Source organism: Clarias gariepinus, chromosome 21 (genome assembly GCF_024256425.1).
Source record: "Clarias gariepinus isolate MV-2021 ecotype Netherlands chromosome 21, CGAR_prim_01v2, whole genome shotgun sequence".
NCBI classification, from domain to species: Eukaryota; Metazoa; Chordata; class Actinopteri; order Siluriformes; family Clariidae; genus Clarias; species Clarias gariepinus.
This window is the reverse complement of record NC_071120.1, coordinates 23,449,306-23,476,020: the sequence shown is the minus strand read 5'-3', so window position 1 is coordinate 23,476,020 and position 26,715 is coordinate 23,449,306. Positions and strand designations below refer to the sequence as shown.

Sequence of the window (26,715 nt, the reverse complement as noted above, 5' to 3'; positions counted from 1 at the left end):
TGAGTAGGTAAAAATATGTGTTCCAAATATATTTAAATGGTTTCAGTCTTGACAATTGTTCTTTAGAATACAATGTACCTTACAGGTTTTAAAAAATGTTTGAGTGTAAAAGAAACCTAGACAGATCGAAAATTTAAAAACTGTCCCAATATAAAGAGTAACCAATTCACTTTGCAGTATAACTAGCCTATACTCTTTTAAGAGTTAAAACTTTCATGTCACGTCACGTCTCCATGGCAACACAGAAAGGACGCGAACGACATAGGACCCGGAGCTGTGCGCTTTTCTAATCTGATTAATCGGTTTAAATTCATTTCTTATCTAAGGGTAAGAGATTAATATTTTTCTATCGAAATGCAATTTAAAACATTATCTACTATATATCACTGAGGTTTCTTGTTGAATTTAATACAGTAAGTGGATTTCGCAGGACTTCCGGGTTGTCTCCAGGCAACATTAACCTTACCTCAGTATGTTAGCTACATGCTAGGTCAGTTTTCTAGAATGATTTAATCATTAGAACACTATTTAATTAGGGGAAAAAAACATAAAAATATGTAAAAGTTTTTTATAAAAATATAAAAGTATTTGTCTGTTTTATTTGTTGGTTTACTCTGCTTGTTTTTATTACTTATTTACATATTTTTGTTAAGTTTGCTTATAGTGTTTATCTTCTAAGTAACTATGAATATTTCATTGTATACTTCAAATGTTACCCCATACTTACAATTTTTACATTCATTTAATATTGTAATTGTATTTTTTATTAATAATAATATATATTAAAAGGTAAGCTTTCTAGCCTAAATTAAAAATAATAAAAAATAATTAAAGTTTTGTAATGTTTGGTATTTAAATCTGGTTGTAAGGTCTTGGAGATGGAATCTGCACATATCGGATTGATCAGAGACTCAATGACAAACAACCCTCTTTTAATAAAGGTAAGGGCATATGTGTGTGTTTTTTAAATCAAATAACAATTTTGTTAACAAGATGGGTTTATAAACCAGTTTTAGCAGTGCCATATTTAATGCAATCACCAGATGGCAGTATATTTCCTCAAATCATACACTGATCAGCCAAAACAGTATGATGACCTGCCTAATATTGATTAGGTCCCCCTTTTGCTACCATAACAGTGATGCAATGTGTGGTCTGACACATTTCTATCACAACCTATATTAACCTTTTCATCAATTTGATCTATACTATTGCACTTCTATTGGATCAAACTACACAGACTACACCTTGCTCTGACCCAGTCCTCTTGCCATCACAAGGTGGCCCTTGTCAAAGTTTTCCAAATCCTTATGTTTGCCCAATTTTTTGCTTCCAGCACATCAGCTTCAGGAAAAAGAGGTTCACTTGCTGCCTAATACTGTATATCCCATTAACTTTCAGCCACCATTATAACAAGATATTGAAAATGTACAGTAGCTACTGTAAGAAGGGGGAAACTGGGTCAGAGTAACTCCAAAGCTCTTGTGGGATGTTCTCAGGTTGCTGTGGTCGGGACATACCTAAAGTGATCCAAGGAATCAAAACACAGGGTCTTGGGTGGCCAAGGGTGCACATGGGGAGTGAATCCTGGCCCATGTAGTCCGATCCAATAGAAGAATTATTGTAGCTCAAATTGAGGAAAGGGTTAATGCTGTTTTCAATTGAAAGATGCCAGAACACACAGCTCATAAATGTTTTGGTGGCAAAAGGGCGGGGGACCTACTCAAGATTAGGCGGGTGGTCATAATTTCTTTAAATCTCCATTTTTATACCTTTCTTGTCTTTTCTGTCCATATCTGCATCTCAGCAACCTACCCTTTATCCATTCATTAAGTTTGTGTACCACTTATGTATAATGTGTATGGGGGTGTTTGCCGTAGACTATCAGAGAGAGATCAGGGCACAGTCCCAGGGGCACCCAGGAGGTTGTGACAATGCATTCCAGGGTACAGGTACACCCAGGGGCGGACTGGCCATCGGGAGCACCGGGACATTTCCCGGTGGCCTGACGGTCGTTCTGGCCTGCCGGCTGTCGCTGTGCAGACAATCAGCCTGGCATGTGATAGGCTGGTGTATAACTACGAATTAATTGACGGATCTCTCAATCTACGAATCAGGCAATGGAAAGGGAGGGGAAGATTAGAAGATCAGGAGGGAAAATTACACTCCCACATCACATGACCCAACGTCAGCGACGCACTGCCTAATATCTGGCTATATCCAGAGACAGGGTATATCTGACTAAATCGTTCAAAAAATGGAGCGTAAACGCAAAGGAGGAGCAGAGAGTCAGCGTAAAAAAAAAAAAGCCCTGGCCGCAGACGCAGCAAGCTGCTGCAAAATCCCAGCCATGTTCGCCAGTAAGGGAACAGGTCGGTCAAGATTACATCTACATTATATTTATAATAATTTGGCAGACGAACACTTTCATCCAAATCACTTACGTAGATCATCACAATCGATAAAACTAAACCAACAAACGAGCAACGATATGTAAGTGCTGCTGTGCTGTGTCAAGTCTCGTTTCGTCTGAAAAGGTGACGAAGGAAGCAGCAGCAGTAGCACTAGTGCTGTAAATGCTCCTGCTGTTGAGCTAGAGGTGGTGGACAGTTCAGCGTTTGAGTCAGAGCAGGGACCTTCAGGTAAAGTTAGAGATAAGCAAAACTAAACATGCAGGCAGCAGGCTATACTTTTTAAACAACATGTGCTTTTTTATGATTTATAAGATCAGTAGTAGGACTGTGATTTTGGGGACATACAACTGATGGCTGCACAATTATAAGTACAGATTACTGAACACGCTTATTTCATATTGCAGAGCAACTACATGTGCAGAGTGAGAGAGAGAAGGATTCAGGGAAAGATTAAGGAGACAGTGAAAGTCTTTATATCTCTTTTGATTATTTTGCCTGTCCACAGTCTAAGGATTAAGATTTTTTTTTTAAGTATCACCCAATTCAAATGCCTACTGGTGTACTAGTAGTGCTAATTACTTACTGTTTACTCTTACTGGTCTGTTCCACATAATGCCATAAGAGCTCTAGTTTATTTGTGTTTGTGTTTCTGATGCATTTGATATACTAGAGTTGAGCACTGAAAATACATAAAATGTAAATATTTCAACATGTGAATGTGTCTCTTATTATCTCTTTTAAAAAGCCAATTTTCTATTTGTCATTGGTTTGGTAGTATAAATGGTGTATTCCTAGTGAGTTGTTAAGGGCTATTTTTTTATTCATTTATATTGCACCTGGTAGTCTACCTGTTACAATAATAGGGTTAGCCTACAAGTTTATCAGTCCAGTAGATTACATGAATAGGGTGGTGGTGACTGCAGCAGCAGAGGTGGCCTGGAAGTGGAGTCAAATTCCCGGCCCGAATTATTGTCCCAGTCCGCCACTGGGTACACCCTCCCACACTCTTATCATATGATGTGGTATTAAAAAAGTTTGGAGACTAGTTTTGTAACACACCAACAGATGGCAGCAGAGGGCTGCACTTACAGTCACAGGGAGCTCCGACTTTCATAAGTCAGTGTGCCAAAAGACATCGTTCTGCGTACAACGGTAGCTGTGCAACTGGTGCTATTCTGACAATGTTCTTTACCACATCTGCTATTTCATCATGGACATTAAATTAGGAGTGAACTTGAAATTCTGGGCAAAACTAGGCAAATATACCACAGAGAAATTGGCACAAAACAGGATGCTACACAACGACAATGCGTTCACCAAGCTCTCCTCACACTCTTCACACATGAGTTTACTGCCAGGAAACAAAGCTCTCACTTTCCCACCCACCCTACTCGCCAGATTTGGTTTCTGCAGACCATGTCCTTTTCCCGAAGATGAAGATCTAGCTTAAAGGTTGCTGTTTTGATACAATTGCGAGGTATGCGAGGAGACTATTTTGAAGATGATAATGTGTAAACCCAGATAAATAAAGGAGTTTCTTGTAAGCAGAGCTAATCTTGAAACTTTTTGATACCACTTCGTACACTACGGGCAATTTGAAAACACCAATCTGCTTACAATGCATGATATTTTCGAGTAACTGGAGCAAACCCACCAAGTACAGGGAAAACATATCAAAATATGATTTAAACAACCAACAAACCTGGAGGTGCAAAAAAACTAAACAAAAAAAAAACAGTGCTAATTATTGCGACATGATGCCCTTATACTTTATCCAATTCTTCTTCAACTCCATCATCTCTTCCAGTGGAGCAGAAGGGAGGATGAAACAAGCCAGTTCAATCTTTTATTTCTCCATTTCTTATCAGCATTACTTAAACATAATGTCCTGACACAGCTAAGCCCTCGCACCCCACCTTCTTCTCACTCTTTTACACTCCTCCAGCCATTCTGATCTTCTCCTGGTCGCACCCCTCCTCTGGCTCTCACCGTTCTCCAGGGTTATTTGATATGCCCCTTTTGACTGATGCAGAAAATAGGATTACTGTATTTAAATGACTATGATAATGAACCGCGTGCGTGTTGCTATAGTCCCACAAGATCAAGGATTTCTCGTTCGTTTCCATTGTGAGACGTTTTAGCTACAGCTTTTGGCCTTGCTCCGGAACAATGGAGGAGTCATCTGTGAGGATTAAGGCTTTTGTCATTTTGGCATTGCCTGATGTTTCTCTGTTTCTTCTCTCTTGCGACTTGGTTTTTGAGCCGTAATGCAGAACATTCACCCGCAGACCTCTAAAGACTTATTTGTGTTTTGTGAGAAACAGTGGCTGTAAACTATGCACATTGTTTTCTCTGGACAGAGGTTGCGGGAACTCATCGAGACCGTATTGGAGTTCATTGGAGTTTTTAAAGAGTTGACTAGGATAAAGGTATAACTCCTGGCGTGTCCTTTAAAGTATTTTAACCTTAATAGCGTTAGAGCTATTAAGCAGCAGACACTGTTAGATTGGAGTAATGGTGGAAAATGATCCAACACCAAGGGTGTTAATACTTTAATCTTAGAGAAAACAAAGAGAAGGTTGCGAAATACCATGAAAATACAATAAGGGTCAAATAATCAATTTCTGCGGTTGAATCTTTGCTTTATAGTGGACAACCATGGTGGCAAAAAAATCAATAGGAATCCATTTGGCTTAATTTAAAAGCACTAGTTTTTGCACTGATGAAAAAATAACATCAATAAGAAAAAGAGAAAATAAATAAATAAGTAAATAAAAAAAGATGTTACTGTTAAATTTTAGACTGCATAAGCAAATAAAAATTATGCGACCAAACAAAACAAAACAAAAAAACCTTGGCAGACTTCTGAAGAGTCCTGGGCCGTGATGTCCTGTAGGACAATGATTTAACCCAGAGACATTATCAGGACGTACTGTGCCATGTCACATACTACAGCAATAAGAGAATATTTGTACAGCACCAGCTACAGGATTCCTGGTTCACTATGAAAGAGCAGTTTATCATAAAGTGAAGTTGTGCGTGTGCTTTAGGCAGTTTTGATGTATGGCTGTCCCGCTGAGAAAGGGGACATGTATCATAGTAATATACACCAGTCATAATGGTTCTCAGGGTGTACGTACATGAGATGGATTGGACTAAATTTCTATGTAGTAGCACACATGTCTGAACCAGAGCCTTGGTTTTGTGTTTTGTGTCTAAACAAGTACATTATGAAATACGTTGTGATTTTTCTTGAGCTAAACAAGAACTTGGGAGAATGTATTATTCTTCTCTCCTCTGGTCTGCTCTCCTTTCCTCTCCTACACACTTAATTCCCTTCTGATGAGGCATGGCCAATAAATCCCATTTTCATGCCTGCGTTCCCTGATGGCCAGTAAATGAGAGATCAGGGGGGCAGATTTGGGGCTTCTGTTGTTCTTCGTGACTTGAATGGGACCTGCTGAGCAGCAGGCCGGCTGGGTCCCATTCGCAGCCTCCTATTCATACTCATTAGCATTAGCTTAAGCGCACGGTGTTCTGTAGCATGTGTGAAGAGAAAGCAGGCAGATCTGTAAGCAAATGCGCTTAGAACAACAAATCCGGACGGTATATACGGAACTACGAGGAAGACATGCCGGTCTAAAGCTGTAGACATAATCAAGCTAAATTTGTATTAAATTCAACTAGAAATATATATCTTAGGATGTCAGGAATATTTTTAGGTTCACAGGCTCACTAACTCTTAGGCCAAACTATTTCATCTTCCATAAGGTCGCTCTAGCAATGCACCGGCTCATTATTAATGGTATCCAGCTGAGCCCAGTGTAGGTGCGAACCCAGCGACACAGATACATAAGCACAAAAGCCCAATGCATAAACCATAAAGCGCTCTCTCGTAATAAATAACCCCATGCAAATGAGCCGCGTAAAAAAAAGTGACCATCGCCCATGTGTAGTCTATCATAGCCGAGGGAGAGCAGAAGAGAATACGTCACATTGCCTGGGAGACATAACGAGCGTGTACCTGATGAATCAACGTAATGAGGAAGTAATGAAAGCTACGCACATACATCATTCTGATTTACCAACTTACCAACGACTAGGGGTGTGTATGATATCCATGTAATGGATGAAACATTTAGGTTTTTTTAAACCAACTATATTTAGAGATGCCATCAAACGTGGTGTACTGTATACTGTATACAATAAGTGTAGCCCTATATGTAGAATGTTTAAATATTAACTTTGGGTCATTTTTTATTTAACAGTGAAAGTTAAGGACAGATATTTTATGCATTATATACTTATTTGTACTGCTAGACGTGAGACTCAGGCACGTGATGCCAATTAGCTGCGCTTGTATTTGGAAGCATCTCATCAATTATGCCCAGAGCTGCAGGATTAGCCTTTCATAATAGGATGGGTGTGCATTTTAAGGGAGGAAAGGAGGTCTGTGCATGTGTGTGTGTGTGTGTGTGTGTGTGTGTACAAATGTGTGCGTTTGGGGGTTGTTGCAGTTGATATGAACACTTCAGAGATTTTTTTTTTTTCGCTGTGGTGATAATGGAAAAGCATGATAGTTTCATGTTTAGGAATAAAAAAAACATAGACCTTCTTCTTTTTTCCCTTTTTTTGGCTCATTCTGCTTATAAGATTAATACTGTTTAAAATGAAAATATCATTAAATGCTTTTGTGTAACTGTTGCCTCACATCTTAAAGGTCCGGATTCGATTCCCATCTCTGTGCGCATGGAGTTTGCAAGTTCTCCCCATGCTTGGTGGGTTTCCTCCAGGAACTCCGGTTTCCTTCCACAGTCCAAAGACATGCAGAATTGACTAATCGGCATTCCCAATGTGCCCTATCATGAATTGGCACCCCATATATTGGTAACCCGCCCCATGCCCTAAGTCTCCTGGGATCAGCTCCAGGCCCCCAGCGACCCTGTATACAGAATAAAGCGGTATAGACAATGAGTGAGTGAGTGGGTTAACACTTATATCTTTATGCGTTTTTAATGATTTTTAAAAAAACAAACATCTCTACACAATAAGGAATTCTAGAATTTATCACTTGTAATGCACACAAGCACACAGAGTATTCCCCTTTTTCCTGAGCGAGAGCTGGAGATTAGTTGTAAGCCTGCTGTGCTCTGGCCAGGCACCAGATGGCGCTGATCTGAATGAGCGCAGACAGATCGGGACGCATTACTCACTATTATCTTCTAATCATCACCATCGACTCCTCATCTCAGTGTGGGATGAGGGGAAAAGAAAACTCCCGGTGCCTGTCTGTCAGACGAGATGAGAGGCTTCGGGGGCAATAACCGAACGGATTAAACCAAACTTTGCGACTGCACAAACTAGGCGCATTTCGGAGGCCTCCTTTCCAAAAACCACATAATCTAGATGTTGGCACACGACTCACTGTGTGTCGGATCTTAAGATCTTAGGATGGTGTAGCTTTTCCGCCTCGTACCTCCTCAGCTCCATCCTGAACTTTTCATAGGTTACTGTCTATGCAGAGTTTTGCACAGTTCTTCTCGTGTCCGTGTGGGTTCTCTGGTCTCTCCTGGTTAATGACTGTGTGATGGTGCCTTGTCATGGACTGGCCATACTGTTCAGGTAATAGAGATAATACCTTGCCCTCTGGTTTTCTCCCACTCCAAAGACATGCATATTAGGCTAATCGGCACTCCAAAATTTTAATGAGCATGTTTATGTGTGCCGTACGATGGATTGGCACCCTGTCCAGGGTGTACCCCGCTTTATGCCCAAAGTCTCCTGAGATAGTCAAGCTCCAGACCTTGTATACCCTGATGAAGCGGTATAGACGATGAGTGAGTTAGACACAGAGTGGGCTAACTGGTATTAACAAATTCCTTGTTGTTTGCAAATAAGTGTGTGTGTGTGTGTGTGTGTTTGTGTTTGACATGTGATGGATTGGCACCCTGTCTACAGTGTACACTCATTGTACCCAAAAACTTCTAGTATGGCTCTGTACAAGATAAGCAGTATAGAAAATAAATGAATGAATGTGATTATTTTTTATATATATCTTATTCTCTATAAACAACATCATTTGAAAGTTTCACATTCTCTAAACTGAAAAAAAGTATTTCCTGTTGAACTGCAAATCTCCAAGCAATTATTTCAACAGAATAAAGCGTTTTTTACTTTGTTTACTCACTCATTCATTCATCTGCGGTAACTGATTAAATGCACTCATGCACTCATCACATTATAAACGTAGGCAAATGTATCATTTAATATTTATGCCATAATTATAATACAAATACAAGATTATTAGATTAGTTTTTGAACTTTCCTATTCTTTATAAGTTTGAAATTGTCTTTTGTTTAGACATTTAATGTATTTCTTCAAAAAAAAAAAAAAAAACCAAATTATCAGCTAAATTAAATTAATTTTATTTAACTACTGTGTGTGTGTGTGTATATATATATATATATATATATATATATATATATATATATATATATATATATATATATATATATATATATATATGAAACATTAATTTTGGTCCCCAAATAGAAGTAGAATAGAATTTCTAGTTAATGAACTTAATGAAAAGCTGTTAAACTGTAAGGGGGTCACTCGTTTGCAATGTTTAACAAAAATGTGCTTGATTAATAAGGGAAATAAGTGAATGTAAATCAGATTAGCAGCCGAGAGTTTTAATAAGAAGTCACACAGCAGTCTGGAGTCTGCACACTATCTAGATGTCTAAATCTTACTTAGACAGTCACAGATGTCATCTGAAAGAGACAGCCTGTGTAAAGATAGGCCAATATGAGGACCTGAATATATGTGTGTGTGTGTGTGTATGTGTGTGTGAGAGAGAGAGAGAGAGAGAGAGAGAGTGATGTGACCATAGACTGCACAGATAAACTCTCAGGGTCGGCACTAAGCTAAGCTTAGCTGAGCCAAATCCTTAAAGCATACACGAGCAAGACCGGGGACAAAGGCGTGGCGAAATTAAAACCAGCGAGAAGGAATAGACTGAGGACAGACAGAAGGGGTGTCTTCACTAAGGGATGATTATGTGCCCTATTCTCTGTCCCTTTAAGACTGTGTGAATAATATGCTCCCACTGACCCCACTTGTGGAGCAGTTCTATTTTCCCTTCTTTTTCAGGAGGTCCATGCCTGGTTAATCAAAACACAATAAAGGGACAGATCACCAGTAAATGAGAATATAAAAGGAGCTTTTGCTTAACATAATCCCCCCTCCTGATTTGCCTTTTTTGTTGTCCCCTTCTCTTTCAAGGCCTTTATTAGTCCTGAAAGGGGGACAATAACGTTCGGAGGGGTCCGATTAGCCGTTTTGCGCCAGCAGTCAACACGTTCCTTCAAGCATCTCTAAATGATCCCTTCAAAAACAATCTGCAGATTGAAATTGCTGAGAGGATTAAAAGGATGGCTGAGCACAGCACAGTGGCGAGGACCCACAAGATTGGCCCTTTTAGGATGGAAGAAAGATTTTATCGGCGAAGATGTTAACCAAAGGTTTCAGACAAGTCGGGCTCCGCGGGAGATCCTACAGCTTTAAGTTGCTATCCGGTGGTCACCATTATTTCTATATGACCCATGGCAGGGTTATTCTCAAAATCAAGGATTGGGAATCGTACTTGCATGCGGTGGGTCTGATAATATCTAATCCGGTTTCACACATAGATAGTTTTCAGGATAATTAACATTCCTTAAGGATTTTTAAAACAGTTTTTTTTCTTTCTGTGACTTATGACAAACCCTCTTACATGTTTACGTTGCTTCCACAAAAGTGCACACAAATTTCCAACTCTGAAACATGATGGACATCCTCGCATGCTAAAGCAGATGTGTTCTTTTACCACACCGCTCAGGTAACATCAGTTTCTCTGTGCTCCCTCACCAGGAATTCACTTATCATCCTGGCTGCACTTTTGAAATCTATTCTATAGTACGTCACTCTTAAAACAATGCCTTGAGCTGTTTTCACTTTGAATATCAACAGAACAACAAGCCAAGCTATCAGCTCCTGTAGATCCTCAATGACAGCCTCATGCCATTCCTTTCTCCTGCTTTATACTTCATAGTTATGAGTCTTGTGTTCTAAGTCCTAAGTTATGTGAAGTAAGTGGACTACGACTGGTTGAGAATTTTAATCTGCGCTCTGCACATGTTCGTGACTGAGGATCTATTATTAAAGTTCAGAATAAAAATAAAATACAGGTAAACTGATATACGGCTTTCATGTGGGGGGCGGGGCGGTGGGTTGAGTACAACAGTATAATATCAATATCAAAGTATAGCCGATTTCATTTTTTTAAACATCAGATGCTCATCATGTCGTAGGGCAGCATACAATAACACTAGAAGGTGAGAACTATCTGCCCTCTTTCGCTTACGTGAGCTCATAGATGCCCATGATTGGCTTTGATTAATTTTGTTTGCTTACTTTGATTGATTAAGGAGAGAGAGAGAGGCTATTAACGAGCACTTATGATTGATTTCTCCAGGCTGCTGTCGCATCTCTACGATTCAAAAGTGCAACTTGCAAACAATAGATCTGTTTAGGTCCTGTGGTATTGGGATCCCTTGCAAATTTCTTTGTTTTTGTTTAGTGATTTATTTTCTACATTCTACACAATACTGGGGATTTAAAAGGTATGAAATAACACATATGGTATTAGGTAATTATGAAACCCTCCAGCACCATGATGAAACTGTCTCACATGAAGACCTTCTCAGGAAAGCAAGAGAGAAGTTGCTGCAAATAGAGAAGTTCATTTAAAGTCACCAGACTCAGAAATCAGCTGTTATGAAGGTTTTACGGAGCATAAGTAGCAGAAACATCTAAATATCATCTGTTCAAAGGAGATCATTTATATTTTGGGCACCTTCAGAATTGTTTTACAATGTAGAAAGAAATAAAACTAAGGAACGACCATGGAGTTAGAAAGTAATCCCAAATCTTTGAGTGGTAGTGAGTCAAGTATCAAATAAATACTTAATACATGTGATGTGATTTTTGTCGCTTTGCCACTACTTTGTAACCTTTCAGTAGTCCAGTACACACAAAGGATTACAAGTCGATATACTGTATAAATTCTTCTTTTTATCTACTGTATAGCCTAAACTTGGGAAGGCCAAATCAAGAGGACTGTCCTTTCCAGGACCAGATTTTGTTTATGGCGCCGTGACAACCTTCCAAGATGGTGGAGTGGCAGAGGGTAAGTGATAAAGTAAATCCTGAGCAAATTTACATGTTGCTTTTCCAAACAATGCAATACCAAACAACAATATATCCAACCGTACAGTATACACAGTAGTGGCAAAGAAAATTAAGTTAAAATTACAGTTTTAATGACATTCTTACATTTTTTTAAATATTGTCATCAAGATAATAAGAATTTGTTATTTTAAGCAGTGAATTGCTATACAACAATTGGTATTAAGTACTCTATGAAGTGTTAATATTAATATGGAGTCCATTATTCCTCAAAGCCTGCCAGATCCGGCTGGGTTTAGGGTCAAAAAGACGTCTACAGTGCTACTACGTCACTCGCTCAATCCATGTCTGCTTGATTTCTTCCTGAAGATCATGTGCAGAAGACGGTTTCTTGACTGCTACTGCCATCTTCACCATTGTCCAATAGGTTTCTACTGGGTTTAGGTCTGGATACAACCCAGGTTGTTGTCACGCAATTTTTCATAGTCATTTAGGAGTAATACAAAAAACGTCTAGAAATAATAAGTTACAGCTTATAGTGTTTTATTAACGGATCCTAAGACTTTATATGAAGCACTGGGAATATACCCTGGATTTACCAGTAGCCAAGCCACATACAGTAACTACAGATTTATGGGAGGTGGGAGTTGAAAAAGACTTTATAGTTTGTCAGTGGCCATAAAGGGTTTATGTACAGTAGGTATCATGTAGGCTAATAAACACTAACCGTAAAGGTGCAGTAGACAACATATTTCATTTCTTACTAGGACAAATATTATGAGAATTATAATTATGTAAAAAATATTATTATTATTATTATTATTATTATGTAGCTGGAGAAATAATGCATGTCCAGAATGTTTGTTTAAATGTGGATTTGTCTTTTTTTATAGACTTACCGTAAAATACCACTTTACATGCTTATTACGGCCTGATTTGACACAAATCATTACGAGATGTTGCATGTGTACAGAGTTGAAATGTTGAAAGCTGAATATTTGAGTGAGTTCATGAACCAGTATAATTTTGGGGGGCAGAGCATTGTGGACATGGGTGGAAATTTAGATGGGCTTGTTGAGGGGTAAAAAAAAATCATTCTAATTTTCATTATCTCCACCTATTCAAGAATTAGAGATTTCTTTTTAGATAGTTAGTGCCTCCAAACTGGGAGTACTTCTAACATTATTTATCTGTCATCTCTGGCTCGTGTCTCTTTGCTCTCAGCCCTCTCCCACTGGCACACTCCTTCGCTGTCCCTCTCCAGATCTGCGCAATACAGGAAGGCAGAGCAGGACTTTGTGGCGCTGAATCGTGAAGGTGTAAAGTCCGGCCTGGTCACGGTCAAAGAGCTGCAGCACTACCGCGCCACTCATGACATCAGACGCCCAGTCGCTCGCAAAAGCTTCAAGTCTCCTGCGGTACGAATACCCCAGGACATCACATTTGGCCGTCCTACCCAGTAAGTGTGGTGTTCGATTTGGTAGATTGTGAATTATACAACGGTTAGTTCCAATTGTGTAATCTTGTTTGATTTTGCCTAATAATTTAATTTGGGACCTGAAATCATGCAGAAATCAGGCAAACGTCAGGAATCACATAACGCACATTCCTACTGTGTTAAGAAGTGTCGCAGTGGTAAAGCACTCACCCTATCATCCAGAGATTGCGAGTTCGATTTCAAGGTGATGCTGTAACCTCTTGCAACCTAGAGGGAGCTGATGGCCGAGCTCTTTCAGAGGGGAGGGATGAGAGGTACTTCGTGCTCCCACTTTAATTACGTCTCTACAGCCAAACAAGCGGAAGAAGCGGATAGCGCTGTCCTCCGAGAGCGAGCATTTCGAAAAGATGCGGCCGGCTGGTGTCTCTTGGTACCGAGTGAGTGGTAGTAGTAGCCTTAATGTGGAAGTGACGGGGAGGAACTGGACACAACTAAAGTTTTTGGAAAAAATCCAAAAAAGGAAGTAAAGTTATTCCTTCTTATTTCTTCATTAATGCATACAAGTTTATTGGTATAGAGACTTTACATGGTGGTTTTTGCAAAGTAGTAACACTATTTAGTGGACAAACGTACACACCACCCTAACACTAGATTACATTTTAGTAATCGCAGATGGTAAAAGCCAACGACTGTTGTTTGGTAAAAATGGTTCATCAGTGGTCAATAGAGACATGTCCTAAAAACATTAGGCCAAAACAGAAATATACAACCCATAAGAGCACCATAAACACATGACTATACTCTAATATACTGCTTGTTTTTTTTTTTCTTTTTATATATACATAGTGTTTTCATGCTCATAGCATCAGAGGTCAGATGGTTATCTTAGAAACTGCTTCGCCATGCATATTATCAGGTGTTCTTATTGCGTTCATAAGGCTTTCTTGGTCAGGAGACTGAAAGAGAGAAGCGGTTTGGGGGACAGGTGTGTTTTAGAAAAGAGGAAAATCCAAAAAAAAAAAAAAAAAGGAAAACATACAGAGGAAGACAGATACCTGTGAATGTGTGCTACGAGGGTTGTAGTTGGGTTATCACAGCAACTACAGTAGCAGAACGAACGCTGCCTTGAGCTCCCTGTCTCTATAAATCTACTCTTACTTCTTTTTTTCACTCCTGTAACACATAGGTGTTGCAGTGGAGCTGAATTATTCAAAATAATAATGCACATGAACTCAGTCTCTCTCTCCCTCACTCTCACTCTCAAACACACACACATACACACACATTACTCTGTGTCAGATTGTTTTCCACGTTTGATACATGGGGTGTAAGAGCCGCCGGTGTGTGTCTGTTCAGTCTGGAGGAAGGGACGGAGCAATAAAAGATAAGATCATGGCTCCTCGGGGACTTGTTTGGTCCTGTTCTCTATCCATCAAATGCTACTCGCCAATGCCAAGGTCAGCCCTAATGAGGCAGCGCTGTGATGCTAGCAGAGTGTCACTCCAGCCATATTTACTCGCATGCTCTACATGTATAATGCACAATACACACTATGCATGCTGTATATTCACATGTATAATGCAGAAACATGCGCGCACACACACGCACATATACACACACTGGGGAAAGTAAAAAGTTACTGACATGCTTATTGTAGAATTCAGCTCACCACTGGATGTTGCCCTTTAAACCGTTTAAATATAAAAAAAAACTAGGACTTGGCAATATAAGGCTGTAAAACAAAATCAGAATTATGATGATATTCTTTTAAGTACATCGTAGATATCATCGTTGCTTTGCTTCATTAACATTAATCAGCTCCAATATCACTTGCTGAATTTTTTAAATAATATATTTCTAAGATCAACCTACATCAACACAACATAAACAATAACATTACAATACTTATAATATATAACACATTAACATTATCACTTATGAGGGTGAGTCAAAAACTAATTAATTTTTTATGACCTTTTATAGAAACATAATTTTCCATCATAATTTATTTGCATTTCAATACGCTTTGTCTGTTTGTTTAAAAAAAAAATCATATTTCGTCATTAAAAATATTTTAGGTTGCCAGTTGCAAGCCTAAATGAGAATGCTGCTGTCTTCACTTCTTTATCAGAAGTGAATCTTTGTCCTCGTAGGGCCGCTTTCAGGGGACCAAACAGATGAAAGTTCGATCAAGCAAGATCGGGACTTTAGGGAGGATGCTTTAACACCTTAAAATTAAGTTTTTGCATTGTCAGGCAAGATCACCAAGCCCTCCTCGGATAGCAGTCCTCTGCGTACACAGACCCCTTCCAACTGTGTTTGACTGATGGCCCTTCTGGATAAGCGCATCTGCCAAATGCCTAAATGATGTTTAATCTATCTTTAATCCAAAGTTTAGGCTTCAGCTCTTCACTAAGCATCTCAGTGTAACGATCACTGTTAATTGTTGAACCTTATTCTTGATCAAGTCCTAATACTGGCTCCTCTTCTTTCTTCTCTTCAAATTAAAAGTGGGGTGTCGATTTTTGCTCAATGTTACAAATGAACTGATGTAACATGTTCACACCTGCACAGCAGTGACTGGGTAGACAGTAGCCTTGAATGACGAGCACTGATAAGAGTGCAGCCAACAGAAGTTTTAATATAACTGGAGTGCGGATGATTTTTGACTCACCTTCATATATATGTACCAGTAAACTGGTGGGTGACGACTGGGTCAGAGCAACTCCAAAACTGCAGCTCTTGTGGGATGTCGCTAGTTTGAGGTGGACAGGACATACCAAAAGTGATCCAAGGAAGGAAAGAAGCCCAGTAAACCGGTGACAGGGTCATGGGTGGCCAAGGTGTACCGATCCACGTGGAGAGTGAAGAAGGCTGGCTGTGAAGTCTGATTTAACAGAAGAACTACTGTAGCTGTAATTGCTGAAAAGGGTAATGATGGTTCTGATAAAAAGGTGTCAGAACATACGGGTCATTACTGAATGTAATGAAAAAAATACATCAAAGAAAAAAAACATTCTCCTAAAAAGCAAAAATGTAGAAGAAAATCATAACAAAGGGGGTGGGATTTCTTACAGTTTTGTAATATGTTTTTGTAATTTAATTTACAAAGAAATAAACAAAAGCAAACTGCACTTGTACAGTATAACAATGACCCTATTTGTATTGACCTGGATATACGCTAACCTAGCTCTAGGATTTTCTTCATCCTTCTATGTATTCCTTTATTCTGTTATGTGTCTCATTCATATCCAGTATTTATTTTCTTCATATGTACAGTACCTTAAGGGACTCAGTATACATACTGTAAAGCTAAATTACTGTATACAAATAAAATATATATTCCAACTAAATATTCTGACTGCTGTTTTGCCTGAACATTGTTGCATTATTGGATATTAAATAATGTAAATATTATTAAAATCGCTTTATGTTTTTGTGTAATAGTTGCTGTTAATTGGTCAGAAAGTTTGTTATAGCTTAAATAGTGACTTTTATACATATGAACTAATCTAATCTATGACTAATTATAAGCTGATTTAATATATTTAAAAAATTGTAAGAGATCACCTGAAATAACATCTCTAACTCTCTCATAAATTTAAAATGATTCAATCATCTTGTTGCTGATTTTATTTTTCTTTAACAGTATGTCCCAGGAACTTTTATTTCTTAAATATAGCCCATAAATATTTTCTAGACTAGCTTTTGTTTATCTCAAACCTGTTTTCCTTTCATGACCCCTGCATGCATTACTAATATATTCACATCATATATAGACACATGTAGTTAAAGAAGCCTTCATCTCGGTATTAAAGCTGTTTCCTAGGGTCCCACCTGTTCACAACATTAACCACTAAAGAGTTGAGAGTAACAAAAAGGTAGCATGAAACTAAACGCACAGTTCTTAGCCAGCGTTTGGCAGTATTTTCCCATCTTTGGATGAAACTATGGCTGTCAGCTCTCTTCGCCGTCTCCGTCCAAAGTCATCAGGATGTTTATCTAGCGCTCACTGAGACATGTGGTGTGTACTAATGATGCAATAAAATGAACAGCAGGGGGTGGAGCCCAGATCTGCATCTTACCAGAGATCATAATTAAGATATACCGCAGGCCCTAATTACTCAGCTGTGGCGTGGCGTAAAATGTTGAGTAACGGGAAGATGAGCATAAGGAATAAAAGGGGGGGTTGAACGGATGGTACTTATCAACTGAAAGCTTTTTTTTTTTTTTATCCTCAGCAGGCCTAACACTCCGATCTCAGCGCTGTTGGAGTACAAGTATGGCGATAGGTGGGTGGAGGAGCAGCAGGCAAAAGACAGGGTGCTACTGGAACAACAGAATATGAAGGTAATCTTATGATGTTTACGTACCTATTTACATAACTACTTTTATACACTGAGGCTGATAAAAGAGCTTTACAAATACAGCCATGTTTATGGATGATAGGATGTTTACCATCAGGTCTTGATTATTTGATCATCAGCAAGTTTGCGGACCTCTAAAATAGCTAAAGTTTTGGCAGTTTGCTAGTCTGGAGCATTTAGGTCTGTGTTAACACAATGCCAAGAGGAAAAGACAAAAGCAATGGTTTTAGAGAAGGAATTGTTTCTACACATTAATCTGGAAAGTGTCATAAAAACATTTTTAAACAATGCTCTACAGTGGGAAAGATTGAAAAAAAAAAAGTGAAAAAAAGCAAAAGCAAAGACAGTTGTCAGTCTTCCCAGTAGTGGACGTTCCAGCACATTTATCCCAATGTCAGACCGTGCATTCCTCAAATAAATACAAAAACCCAAGAGTTTCAGACCCTACAGGCCTCACTGCGGATGTGAAATGTGACTGCACAATTAGAAGAAGACTGAAGTATGTTTTTGGATAAAACTAGTTAAAGTCCAGTTCTTAACCCAACTGAAAGGCTGTGGTGAGACCTTAACAAAACTGTGCATAAGCGAATGCCCAAAAGCCTCAATGAAATAAAGTAAGTATGTTGTAAAAAATAATGGGCCAAAATTGCTCCTCAATGATGTGAGAGACTGATAAAGTCACACAGGAAATGATTACTTCAAGTTAATTAGGTACTTAATATTGCCCATGTGTTTTATCCTTTTCCTGGCATTTTTATTAAATAAATAATGACTCAGTGAAAGAAGCTATATATTGTTCATTTGAGATTGTATACTAAAATCTGATACTTAAACCTGTTAGGATCAGGTTATTTTTATTAAGTTTTTAAACAAAAATAAAACACCTATAGAATTTAAAAGGGATATTACTTTTTTGAACATGACTGCACATATGCATAAGAGACATTTAAAAAAACATTAATATCAGAATAGTAAAATCTGTAAAATTGACCTGGGTAAATATCTATAAAAGGTCAACAAATAACAGGAACATGCGTTTGCCAAAGCAAAGGATCTTACAACTCTGTCATGATGTAATGCAGTGAGCTATCATTTATTTATTTATCATTTATATTCCCTAGCCTTCTCTTTGTGAAGATGATCAGATTTATCAGATTATCTACGTTGTTTCTTTCATACAGGTTCGGCTTGCAAGGATCCAGGACACCCGTACCACCCTCCTCCGCAAGAGCCGCCCACTGGAGAAGCCACCGTCCATGTGGAAACTGCCCCGCTTCGAGCAGGTAAGACTCAGCACTCAGCACTCTTATCACAATGTGATAAGAACTCACAGGATTGGGACTGAACAGCTGTGTGTCCATAAGAAAACCACTCTTGTTAATGAGACTAATTTTCACATTGCTATAGAGCATAAAGATTGGGCTTTGGAACAATGGGGAAAAAGTGATGTCATCTGATGAGTTTAGTTTGAGCCTATTCCAAAGTGATGGACGTGTCAGGGTAAAAAATGAAGCGCATGAAGTGATGCACCCATCATGCATAGTGTCCACTGTACAAACCTCTGGAGGCAGGGTTATGATCTGGGGTTGCTACAGTTGGTCAAGTTTAGACTCAGCAAATTTATGTGGCAATAAAATGAAGTCAGCTGACGACCTGAATGTACTGAATGACCAGATTATCACATCTATGGAGTTTTTCTTCCGTGATGGAACGGGTATATTCCAGGACGTCCAAAATTGCAAAAGTGTGTTTTCAAAGTTAAAGGCGGTCAATGAAATCTTGAAGTGTGACTTTTTTCAGCCAGGCATATATATATATATATATATATATATATATATATATATATATATATATATATATATATATAAGCCAGTATTTGAATGATACAAACCCAGGATAAATGTATAATGACTTTATTGCCCTTGTGTGTGTATTTCCCATGTGCTGGGATTCAGAGGATGTATGGGAGGAATATCAGGATTGAAAGTAATGATTTCGTCCCACATCCCGTCACGACAAACGTACACACACATACACACACATACACACACACCCAGTGTAGTAGTCCAGCTCTACCCATCTCCGGCCCAGCTCAAGCCACCAATTAAATCAAAAGTGTTCTTCTTCCACTGGTCTTTTGCGCTGTCGTGCGGCCGATCATCCTGACAGCTCTGGCTGCCGGTGAAGCTCGAAAATCCTCCATTGACAATACCCAGTGCTTCCAATTATGAGGGAATCAGACTCCTGCTGAGCTACCCAGCTCCTGCATACACTTGCTTACAAAACATACACACTTTTTTTTTCTCCCCCCGCATACATATGCATGCATGCACTATCTCTTGTCTGCCACCCTGCACCTCTATTCTCCTTGCTTTCATTTCACCTTCATCCCATCCTGTCTGTATGCATCTTCTCTGAAATTTACCCACACATCCCGTGGCTGGGTGCACGCGGTCTCCCCATCCTGTCGTCCAGCTTCAGTCGGCTCTAATGAGCGTGTTGGGGATTGAGGGTGTGCGGTGGGGTAGGGTGGAACGGTGGGGAGGGGGGGTCTATCTTGCATCTTGTTTTCACTGCGCTAAATTCTGCCTTGTATGACAGCTGACGGTGAGGAGGGAACGTTAACCTTATAAAAGATTTACCTCCGCTCATTATGGCCTGTCAGCTCGTGCTCCCGATGGCTCGGGGTTCGACGGTTGCATCTCCTGTGCGCAACGCCTATTTTCTGCTTCCCCCTCCATCATCTGTTTGTTTGTGTTGCGGTTATCCTTTATGCCTCTCTCTCGTTCTGCCTTTAGTGGAACGCATGTTCTTGCTCTGTAATTCACAAAAAAAAAACAAGAAAAAAACCCTGAAGTGCCAAAAATGTTTGAGAGAAAGAAAGAGACAAAGTGATTTCTCACGAAATAAAGCAGAAAGAAACAACAAACAAGGAAATTATATAAATAAATTGCAACGACGCAGTGACGTTTGTGTCTCCTTTGAGCAAGCTGCTCACTTGGATTTGATAAGAAAGCTTAGTGAAGCAGTGTTTGCAGCGTTTGAAGCATCTATCAAGCATTTCAGTTGTGTTACAAATATAAGCTAGCTTTTAGTTGTGTAGGGGAAAAAAAGAATAATATGCTCCGGACTGTCACGTCTGCCACGTCTGAGAAGATAACTCAGCTAAATCTGTTACACCAGTGAGCAAGTTTTCTTGCTGACAGATTCCCTGACAGTATTCAGTCTGCTTTGCTGGAATAAACGCTCATGAGGAACATTTTGAACCTTTTAATCACTTGGTTCTATCATCCTGAATAGTTATACAAAGAGCTATCCCAGTCTTGAATGGCATCCAGATCACACAATTATCATACCACGGTACGATAGTGAGCGGTTCTTCAACTGTCTAGTTGTCGCTAGCCTGGTTTGTTCAGTTACGTGAGATGCTTTTTTTTCTCACCACTGTTGTAACAAGTGGTTAAGTCACTGTGATGTTTAATTTTATGCATTGTGGTCATGTGTCGTGATTGGCTAAGCAAATTATTGCACAAATGAGCACCACTGTTCCTATTAATCTGATTGGTGAGTGTAATTTGTAGCGTTTTGTCTCTCATTAAGAAGCACCCAAACCACCACTTGTCATGTTATTGCGTTGTCCCACCTGCCACAAGTTCACCTATCAAACATACACACACACATACATTGAACAAAGTCCACAGTTTCTCGTAAGACTTCCCCTGAACCTGTCTGCTGTTATAAAAGTAGCAGCTTGTACTATACACAACATCTACTCAGCAAAAAGTTGGTTATCCTCTGACAAGCCGAGAGACTTTTTTTTAAAAAACACAAAAATCTTTACTGACACTCCAATTTAGTCTACCATCTCTAGGACAACCCGACAGTAGCATGTTGCATGGACCTCACTCTGCTTCACAGAGTTTATATTTATATGGCATGTGATTATTTCTTTTCCACTTCCTGCAGATCGGACCGGCTCTGGACACCTTTCGAGATCCTGAAGCACGAAAGAAGGCCATGGCTTTACAGTTCATGGACTCGGTAGCCAGACGAGGGCTGCTGGGACAGGGAACTTACACTGTGGACTGACAGGCTGATTATTATCCGTATAATCCCCCGGTTTATCCTTCAGATAAACAGTTTTTTTTTTTTTTTTTGTCTAACAGTCTGGACATGGAGGCAGTGTTAGTGATATCGGCTCATATCGTCAATAATGATGAGTGTGATGGGAAATTTCGGTTCAGTGTCAATGCCACAGCTGTTAGTGCATCATTTATGCAATAAATCATGGTTTTATTTGTTGATATTTTTTTTTATTTAGTTTTTTTCCTCAGTTATTAAAATGGTTCATTTCTCAAACATGTCACGCTGCTCAATTTGAGGTTAGGGCCTTTTCCTATACATCACTCAAATTCCTGGGAATTTTGTATGAAATCATTGCATAGATAATGTTGGTGTATTATTTTTTTTTTTTTACTTCTTAGCCTACTGTTCTATGTAATAATTGTAATTATGTTACACAGATGATCAGTCCGGAATTAGGAAATTAATAAAGTTATTTCATTAAAGTATGTTTTTTCTTGTCTTTATTTATTTTCTTCTACTTTTCACACTTTGCTTGATGGGCGAGGGTATCAGATTATTTATTTATTTATTTTTTTAATTATTTAAGCACCTGCTTACAGTTTTCAGTTCATAATTAGTGAATATTTTTAATACGATAAACTTGGTCTTTAATGTAGAAATGGTACAGTTAGTAGTAGGGGCTTGAAACTGTGCTTGAACTCCATCCTTTACTCCATCTGAAGATTTCGTACCCTGTGTGTGTGTGTGTGTGTGTGTTTCTCTTACAGGGGAAACCACCCCTCCCTCATCATGTTTATTATCAGTTCCCCCACACCCACTCCTATCCAATCCTCCCCCCCTCCCCCCCCAAAAAAAAAACACCACAGCCAATCAGGACGCTGCGCTCCAGCCACGCGCGTAACGGACACCATTAAACTCATCCTTCTCTCCTGCCATTGGATGATTTCTTTAAAAAAAAAAAAACGGATGTCATCGGAGGTCCTGAGAGATCTCTGTCTCTTCCTGCGCGCTGTTCTGCTGGTTTAGTTCACGCGCAAGTTTGAACTTCCTTCTCTACAAGACTTTCATGGTACTTTCGCCCTGACGTCTCCACGCTTTCGGGGATTTGTTTCGGTTATCAGAGTCAGGTGCGCCGGTGCGGGACCTGGGTACCTGTCCGTGGTGCTGAAAGCATCATGCTGTTCCGGTTCGGGCTCACGCAGCTCGGTTTGCGGAACTGCGCCTGACTTTGCTTGCACTACCGGATTTAGAACAGTTTAGAAGAAAGCCGCGTATTTATTTGGAACTAATATTTATCTCAAGAACAAATGTCCAGCCGAGGATAAACCTGTCCTCCACCAGGACACTTTCCCCCCCCGTCACCTGATGCTCGTGTGAGAGCACTGTTTTATTTCTCTCTCCTCGCTGTATTTATTGTACGATGGAAGTGCCAACAAACGGCTCAAGTTTTGGCATCGACTCTTTGCTCTCGCACCGACCGGCGAGTCCGCGCGTCTCCACCACACGCGCTTTAACGGGAGACTGTCGGTCTCCGGCCTCCAGCCCGCGCTCAGAGCTGGACAGTGACTGCTCATCTCCACCGTCCCCCAGGCGAGAGTCTGACCCCGGGTCTCCTTTAGTGATGTCCCAACCGAGGACAGTGACCTCCTCTTTTTTAATCCGAGACATTCTCGCGGACTGCAGGCCGCTCGCCACGTGCGCTCCATACACCAACGGCGGAGAGACAGCGCGGGAGACCGAGGACTACACCGACAGACTGCACAGCAACTCGTCATCCGATAGCGAATACCGGGGTAAGAGACACATTTAAAACTCTTCAATACAGACTGTTTCAGCAAAAAAAAAAAAAAAACATGAATGCTGTGCGCATGTCATTTCTATTAATTTTACCTTCTTTTATTCAACATCAACTGTGAAAACTATGTGAAATATTTTATAGGTAGGTTTTGTTTATTAGTCCTAAAAGCAACAAGGAATTATATTTGTTTTTGTGCATTCTATATCAGAAATGCATTTATAATAGATACATTTATAAAAAATAATATAAAAGGGAAACACGAACTATAGAAAAAGAAATACAGACAAATTATTACAACTGCAAATTATTACTCCAACATGATCTTTCCATGTTTTCTCATAATCATTAAAATGCATCCTGGTGCATAAAAACAGAACATATTTGATTTTAATATTAAACTTCAAACGAGTATTTTATATAATTTACACACATGTATATATAAATCTTAGTATATTTGACATGTATGTCTTTTACATCCTAATCCTGAACTGGAATTTCCTTCTGGATAAATAAAGTATCTTTCTATCTATCTATTTATTTATCTAATCCATTGAAGGAGAAATTATTGCCTGGATAGATGAGTTGACAAGTTAGTTATGTATAATGTATTTATTTATTTATTTATTTATTATAAATAAATACAAGCGCTTTTAAATGGTATTTTTTAATGGTATCTATCTATCTATCTATTCAGTTCGTGTAATTAGAAACACTTTTTAGAAGATTTTAATGGTTTATTAAGACTCACATCTTAAAATTTGAAGGCTATTTTTTCGAGATAAAAAGTATAAGATAAAAAAGAGAATAAAAACTATTTTGATATATATATATATATATATATATATATATATATATATATATATATATAATTAGTATCAAAATAATCTAGTTATTTATATATATATATATATATATATATATATATATATATATATATATATATGTGTGTGTGTGTGTGTGTGTGTGTGTGTGTGTGTGTGTGTCTGACTACAGTTGGTCCGGCTACTAATCAGATTAGTAAGTCAGAGATCTTCACTGTAGATTTTTGAGATCCTCACCCCCCTGAGACACAATTAAGTGGATTATTGGTTGCTTGTCCAAATCCGACTCAAACTTTTACTACTTTTTACTCGATGTGTCAAAATAATTTAGTTATCACAAAGTAACAATAAAGGGAAAATACAAACAAACATTCGGACTAGAAAAACTGATTGCGGTTTGAAAAACTTATTTTTTTTTAAATCAGACGAAAAAAAAAATTCTGTAATCTAGATTTGTCATTTATTTTCTTTTTTTCTCTCCCAGCTAAAGACGAGCCGGAACGGGAAATCTCCAGCAGCAGAGAGAGTCCGTCCTCACGCCTGAAGAAACCCCGCAAAGCACGCACGGCCTTCACCGACCACCAGCTCGCGCAGTTAGAGCGCAGCTTTGAGCGCCAGAAGTACCTGAGCGTGCAGGACCGCATGGAGCTCGCGGCCTCTCTGAACCTCACCGACACGCAGGTCAAGACCTGGTACCAGAACCGCAGGTGAGAGACACACAGACAAACAGTCCGATTTGCTTAGAATAAATAGCCTCCGTCTAAACAAGCGCGCGGCTTGGACATAAATTGTCGGCGCGAAAGAGTAATTGTCGGATAGAAATCAAGGCTGATCATTTATAATAAATAAAATTTAAATAAATAAACATACAAAAACATGGTTTTCTTTGCTTTTTCCCCTGCTATAACAATTTGTATAAACTGAACTCTTCAGCTTCGCACATATTTGGCCATGAATAATAAATTAGTGCGTGCGTATTAATAATTAAGTCGCCAAGCTGTAATTACACAATTGCTCGAATTGTAAATTATTTATTAGAAAATGGCTCTGGGTTTACACATGCTAAACAAAGTGCTATGCATACACAGATATACATCTATAGTGTGAGGTCTTAAAAAGTACGGTTTACAACAATTGTTTATCTTATCTCTTATTAAAAGGTAAATAAAAATACACCAATATTGATATTGCTAATCTTTTTTTTTTATCATTTAGGACAAAGTGGAAGCGACAAACAGCAGTTGGTTTGGAGCTCCTTGCCGAAGCAGGAAACTACTCTGCTCTTCAGAGGATGTTCCCATCGCCATATTTTTACCCACAGAGCCTGGTGTCCAGCCTGGACCCTGCAGCCGGACTGTACTTATACCGAGGAGCCACGGCGGCACCCCCGGCTCTCCAGAGGCCGCTCGTCCCCCGAGTCCTGCTTCAGGGTGGAGCTGAGCCCCAGCTGTCCCCGCATCTGTCCACGCACATGTCCCCGCTCTCCGCCGCTTTACCCAGACCCACACCGCAGCGGTGACCAGCTCAGGACACACTCAAGCAAGGACAAACTGAGCCGCTGGACAACAGCGCGCAGTGACGCGTAATGCGGGACGCGCAGGAGGAGAGCTCCAAACGCGTTTTCTTAAATTGATCCTCTAGACAAACTTGACTGCAAAGTTTGTGTAAAGTTCCAGCAGAGGCGAAATGAAGCCTCCTGATTGGCTGCTGAAGCCGCGAACAGAAATGCGGCTCTAATAGCAGAGCTGATGATCCGACTAACCAAACATTTCAGATTTCAGCTGTCGGGTTAAAAGAAACTGTCAGTCAAATAACAAACAACAACAACAACAATAATAATAATAATAATAAACAAGCTATAGAAATACAACAGCCTAATAATAATAATAATAATAATAATTTAGGACAATCCTTTAACATAACACACATTCATTCATATTTATACATTTTTACTCATCATATTATTTCTTCTATTCTAGAATTATTATTATTATTATTATTATTATCATCATCTTTTAAATTATTTTTCGGCGCTAGCAGATAAAGACTAATGAAAATGCCTCTGATGGTATACAAAATTTGAAAATTGTTTGTCACTGTGTCGTGAATATCAGTAGTTTATAAACTGTTCTGTTGATGACGCCAAAAGTTTTTTTTTTCTTAATTGAAAAATATAAATAAAATAATATGATAAATGATACTCGGGACACCTCGTGTTGTTTCTGACTGACGTTTATATGTGTGTGTTTATTTTTTATTACTTAGTTAATATTTTTTATCATTAAACTTTAAACATAAAATAAAACATCTAATTCATATTTATTTAAATAATTAATTAATCCATTAATATATATATATATATATATATATATATATATATATATATATATATATATATATATTTATCTTGGTGAGACCTGTTTATTCGAAGGTAGAAACGAGAATCTCTCACAGAGTAGATTAATTAAATCCAATACTCCTATTATTTCTGATTATTATCGAAACTGTTGAAAACATTTGTAAACATTATTTCCCATCAAAGGCTCGAAAACATCAAAT

The 26,715-nt window shown here is 38.9% G+C and overlaps 2 protein-coding genes across 2 annotated transcripts; both read left to right on the top strand.

The window, feature by feature from the left end:
• The first annotated feature begins 251 nt into the window (after positions 1-251).
• cfap77 (cilia and flagella associated protein 77) lies at positions 252-21,975 on the top strand. The gene is made up of 7 exons (XM_053481449.1): positions 252-327; positions 870-941; positions 11,548-11,647; positions 12,871-13,105; positions 17,326-17,434; positions 18,633-18,734; positions 21,418-21,975. The coding sequence occupies exons 2-7, from the start codon at positions 879-881 to the stop codon at positions 21,538-21,540; spliced, it is 732 nt and encodes a 243-aa protein (XP_053337424.1). The 5' UTR covers positions 252-327; positions 870-878; the 3' UTR covers positions 21,541-21,975.
• Positions 21,976-22,580: 605 nt separating this feature from the next.
• On the top strand, positions 22,581-25,982 carry barhl1a (BarH-like homeobox 1a). The gene is made up of 3 exons (XM_053481367.1): positions 22,581-23,330; positions 24,641-24,863; positions 25,372-25,982. Exons 1-3 carry the CDS (start codon positions 22,958-22,960, stop codon positions 25,673-25,675), a joined length of 900 nt encoding a protein of 299 aa, XP_053337342.1. The 5' UTR covers positions 22,581-22,957; the 3' UTR covers positions 25,676-25,982.
• The last annotated feature ends 733 nt before the right edge of the window (positions 25,983-26,715 follow it).

Excerpts from the sequence above, each read along its gene's own strand:
- cfap77 (XM_053481449.1), top strand. The coding sequence starts at position 879 with ATGGAATCTGCACATATCGGATTGATCAGAGACTCAATGACAAACAAC. Across the intron at positions 942-11,547 it reads ACAACCCTCTTTTAATAAAG|CCTAAACTTGGGAAGGCCAA; the intron begins GTAAGGGCATAT and ends TCTACTGTATAG. Across the intron at positions 13,106-17,325 it reads ACATTTGGCCGTCCTACCCA|CAGGCCTAACACTCCGATCT; the intron begins GTAAGTGTGGTG and ends TTTTATCCTCAG.
- barhl1a (XM_053481367.1), top strand. The coding sequence starts at position 22,958 with ATGGAAGTGCCAACAAACGGCTCAAGTTTTGGCATCGACTCTTTGCTC. Across the intron at positions 23,331-24,640 it reads ATCCGATAGCGAATACCGGG|CTAAAGACGAGCCGGAACGG; the intron begins GTAAGAGACACA and ends TTTCTCTCCCAG. Across the intron at positions 24,864-25,371 it reads ACCTGGTACCAGAACCGCAG|GACAAAGTGGAAGCGACAAA; the intron begins GTGAGAGACACA and ends TTTATCATTTAG.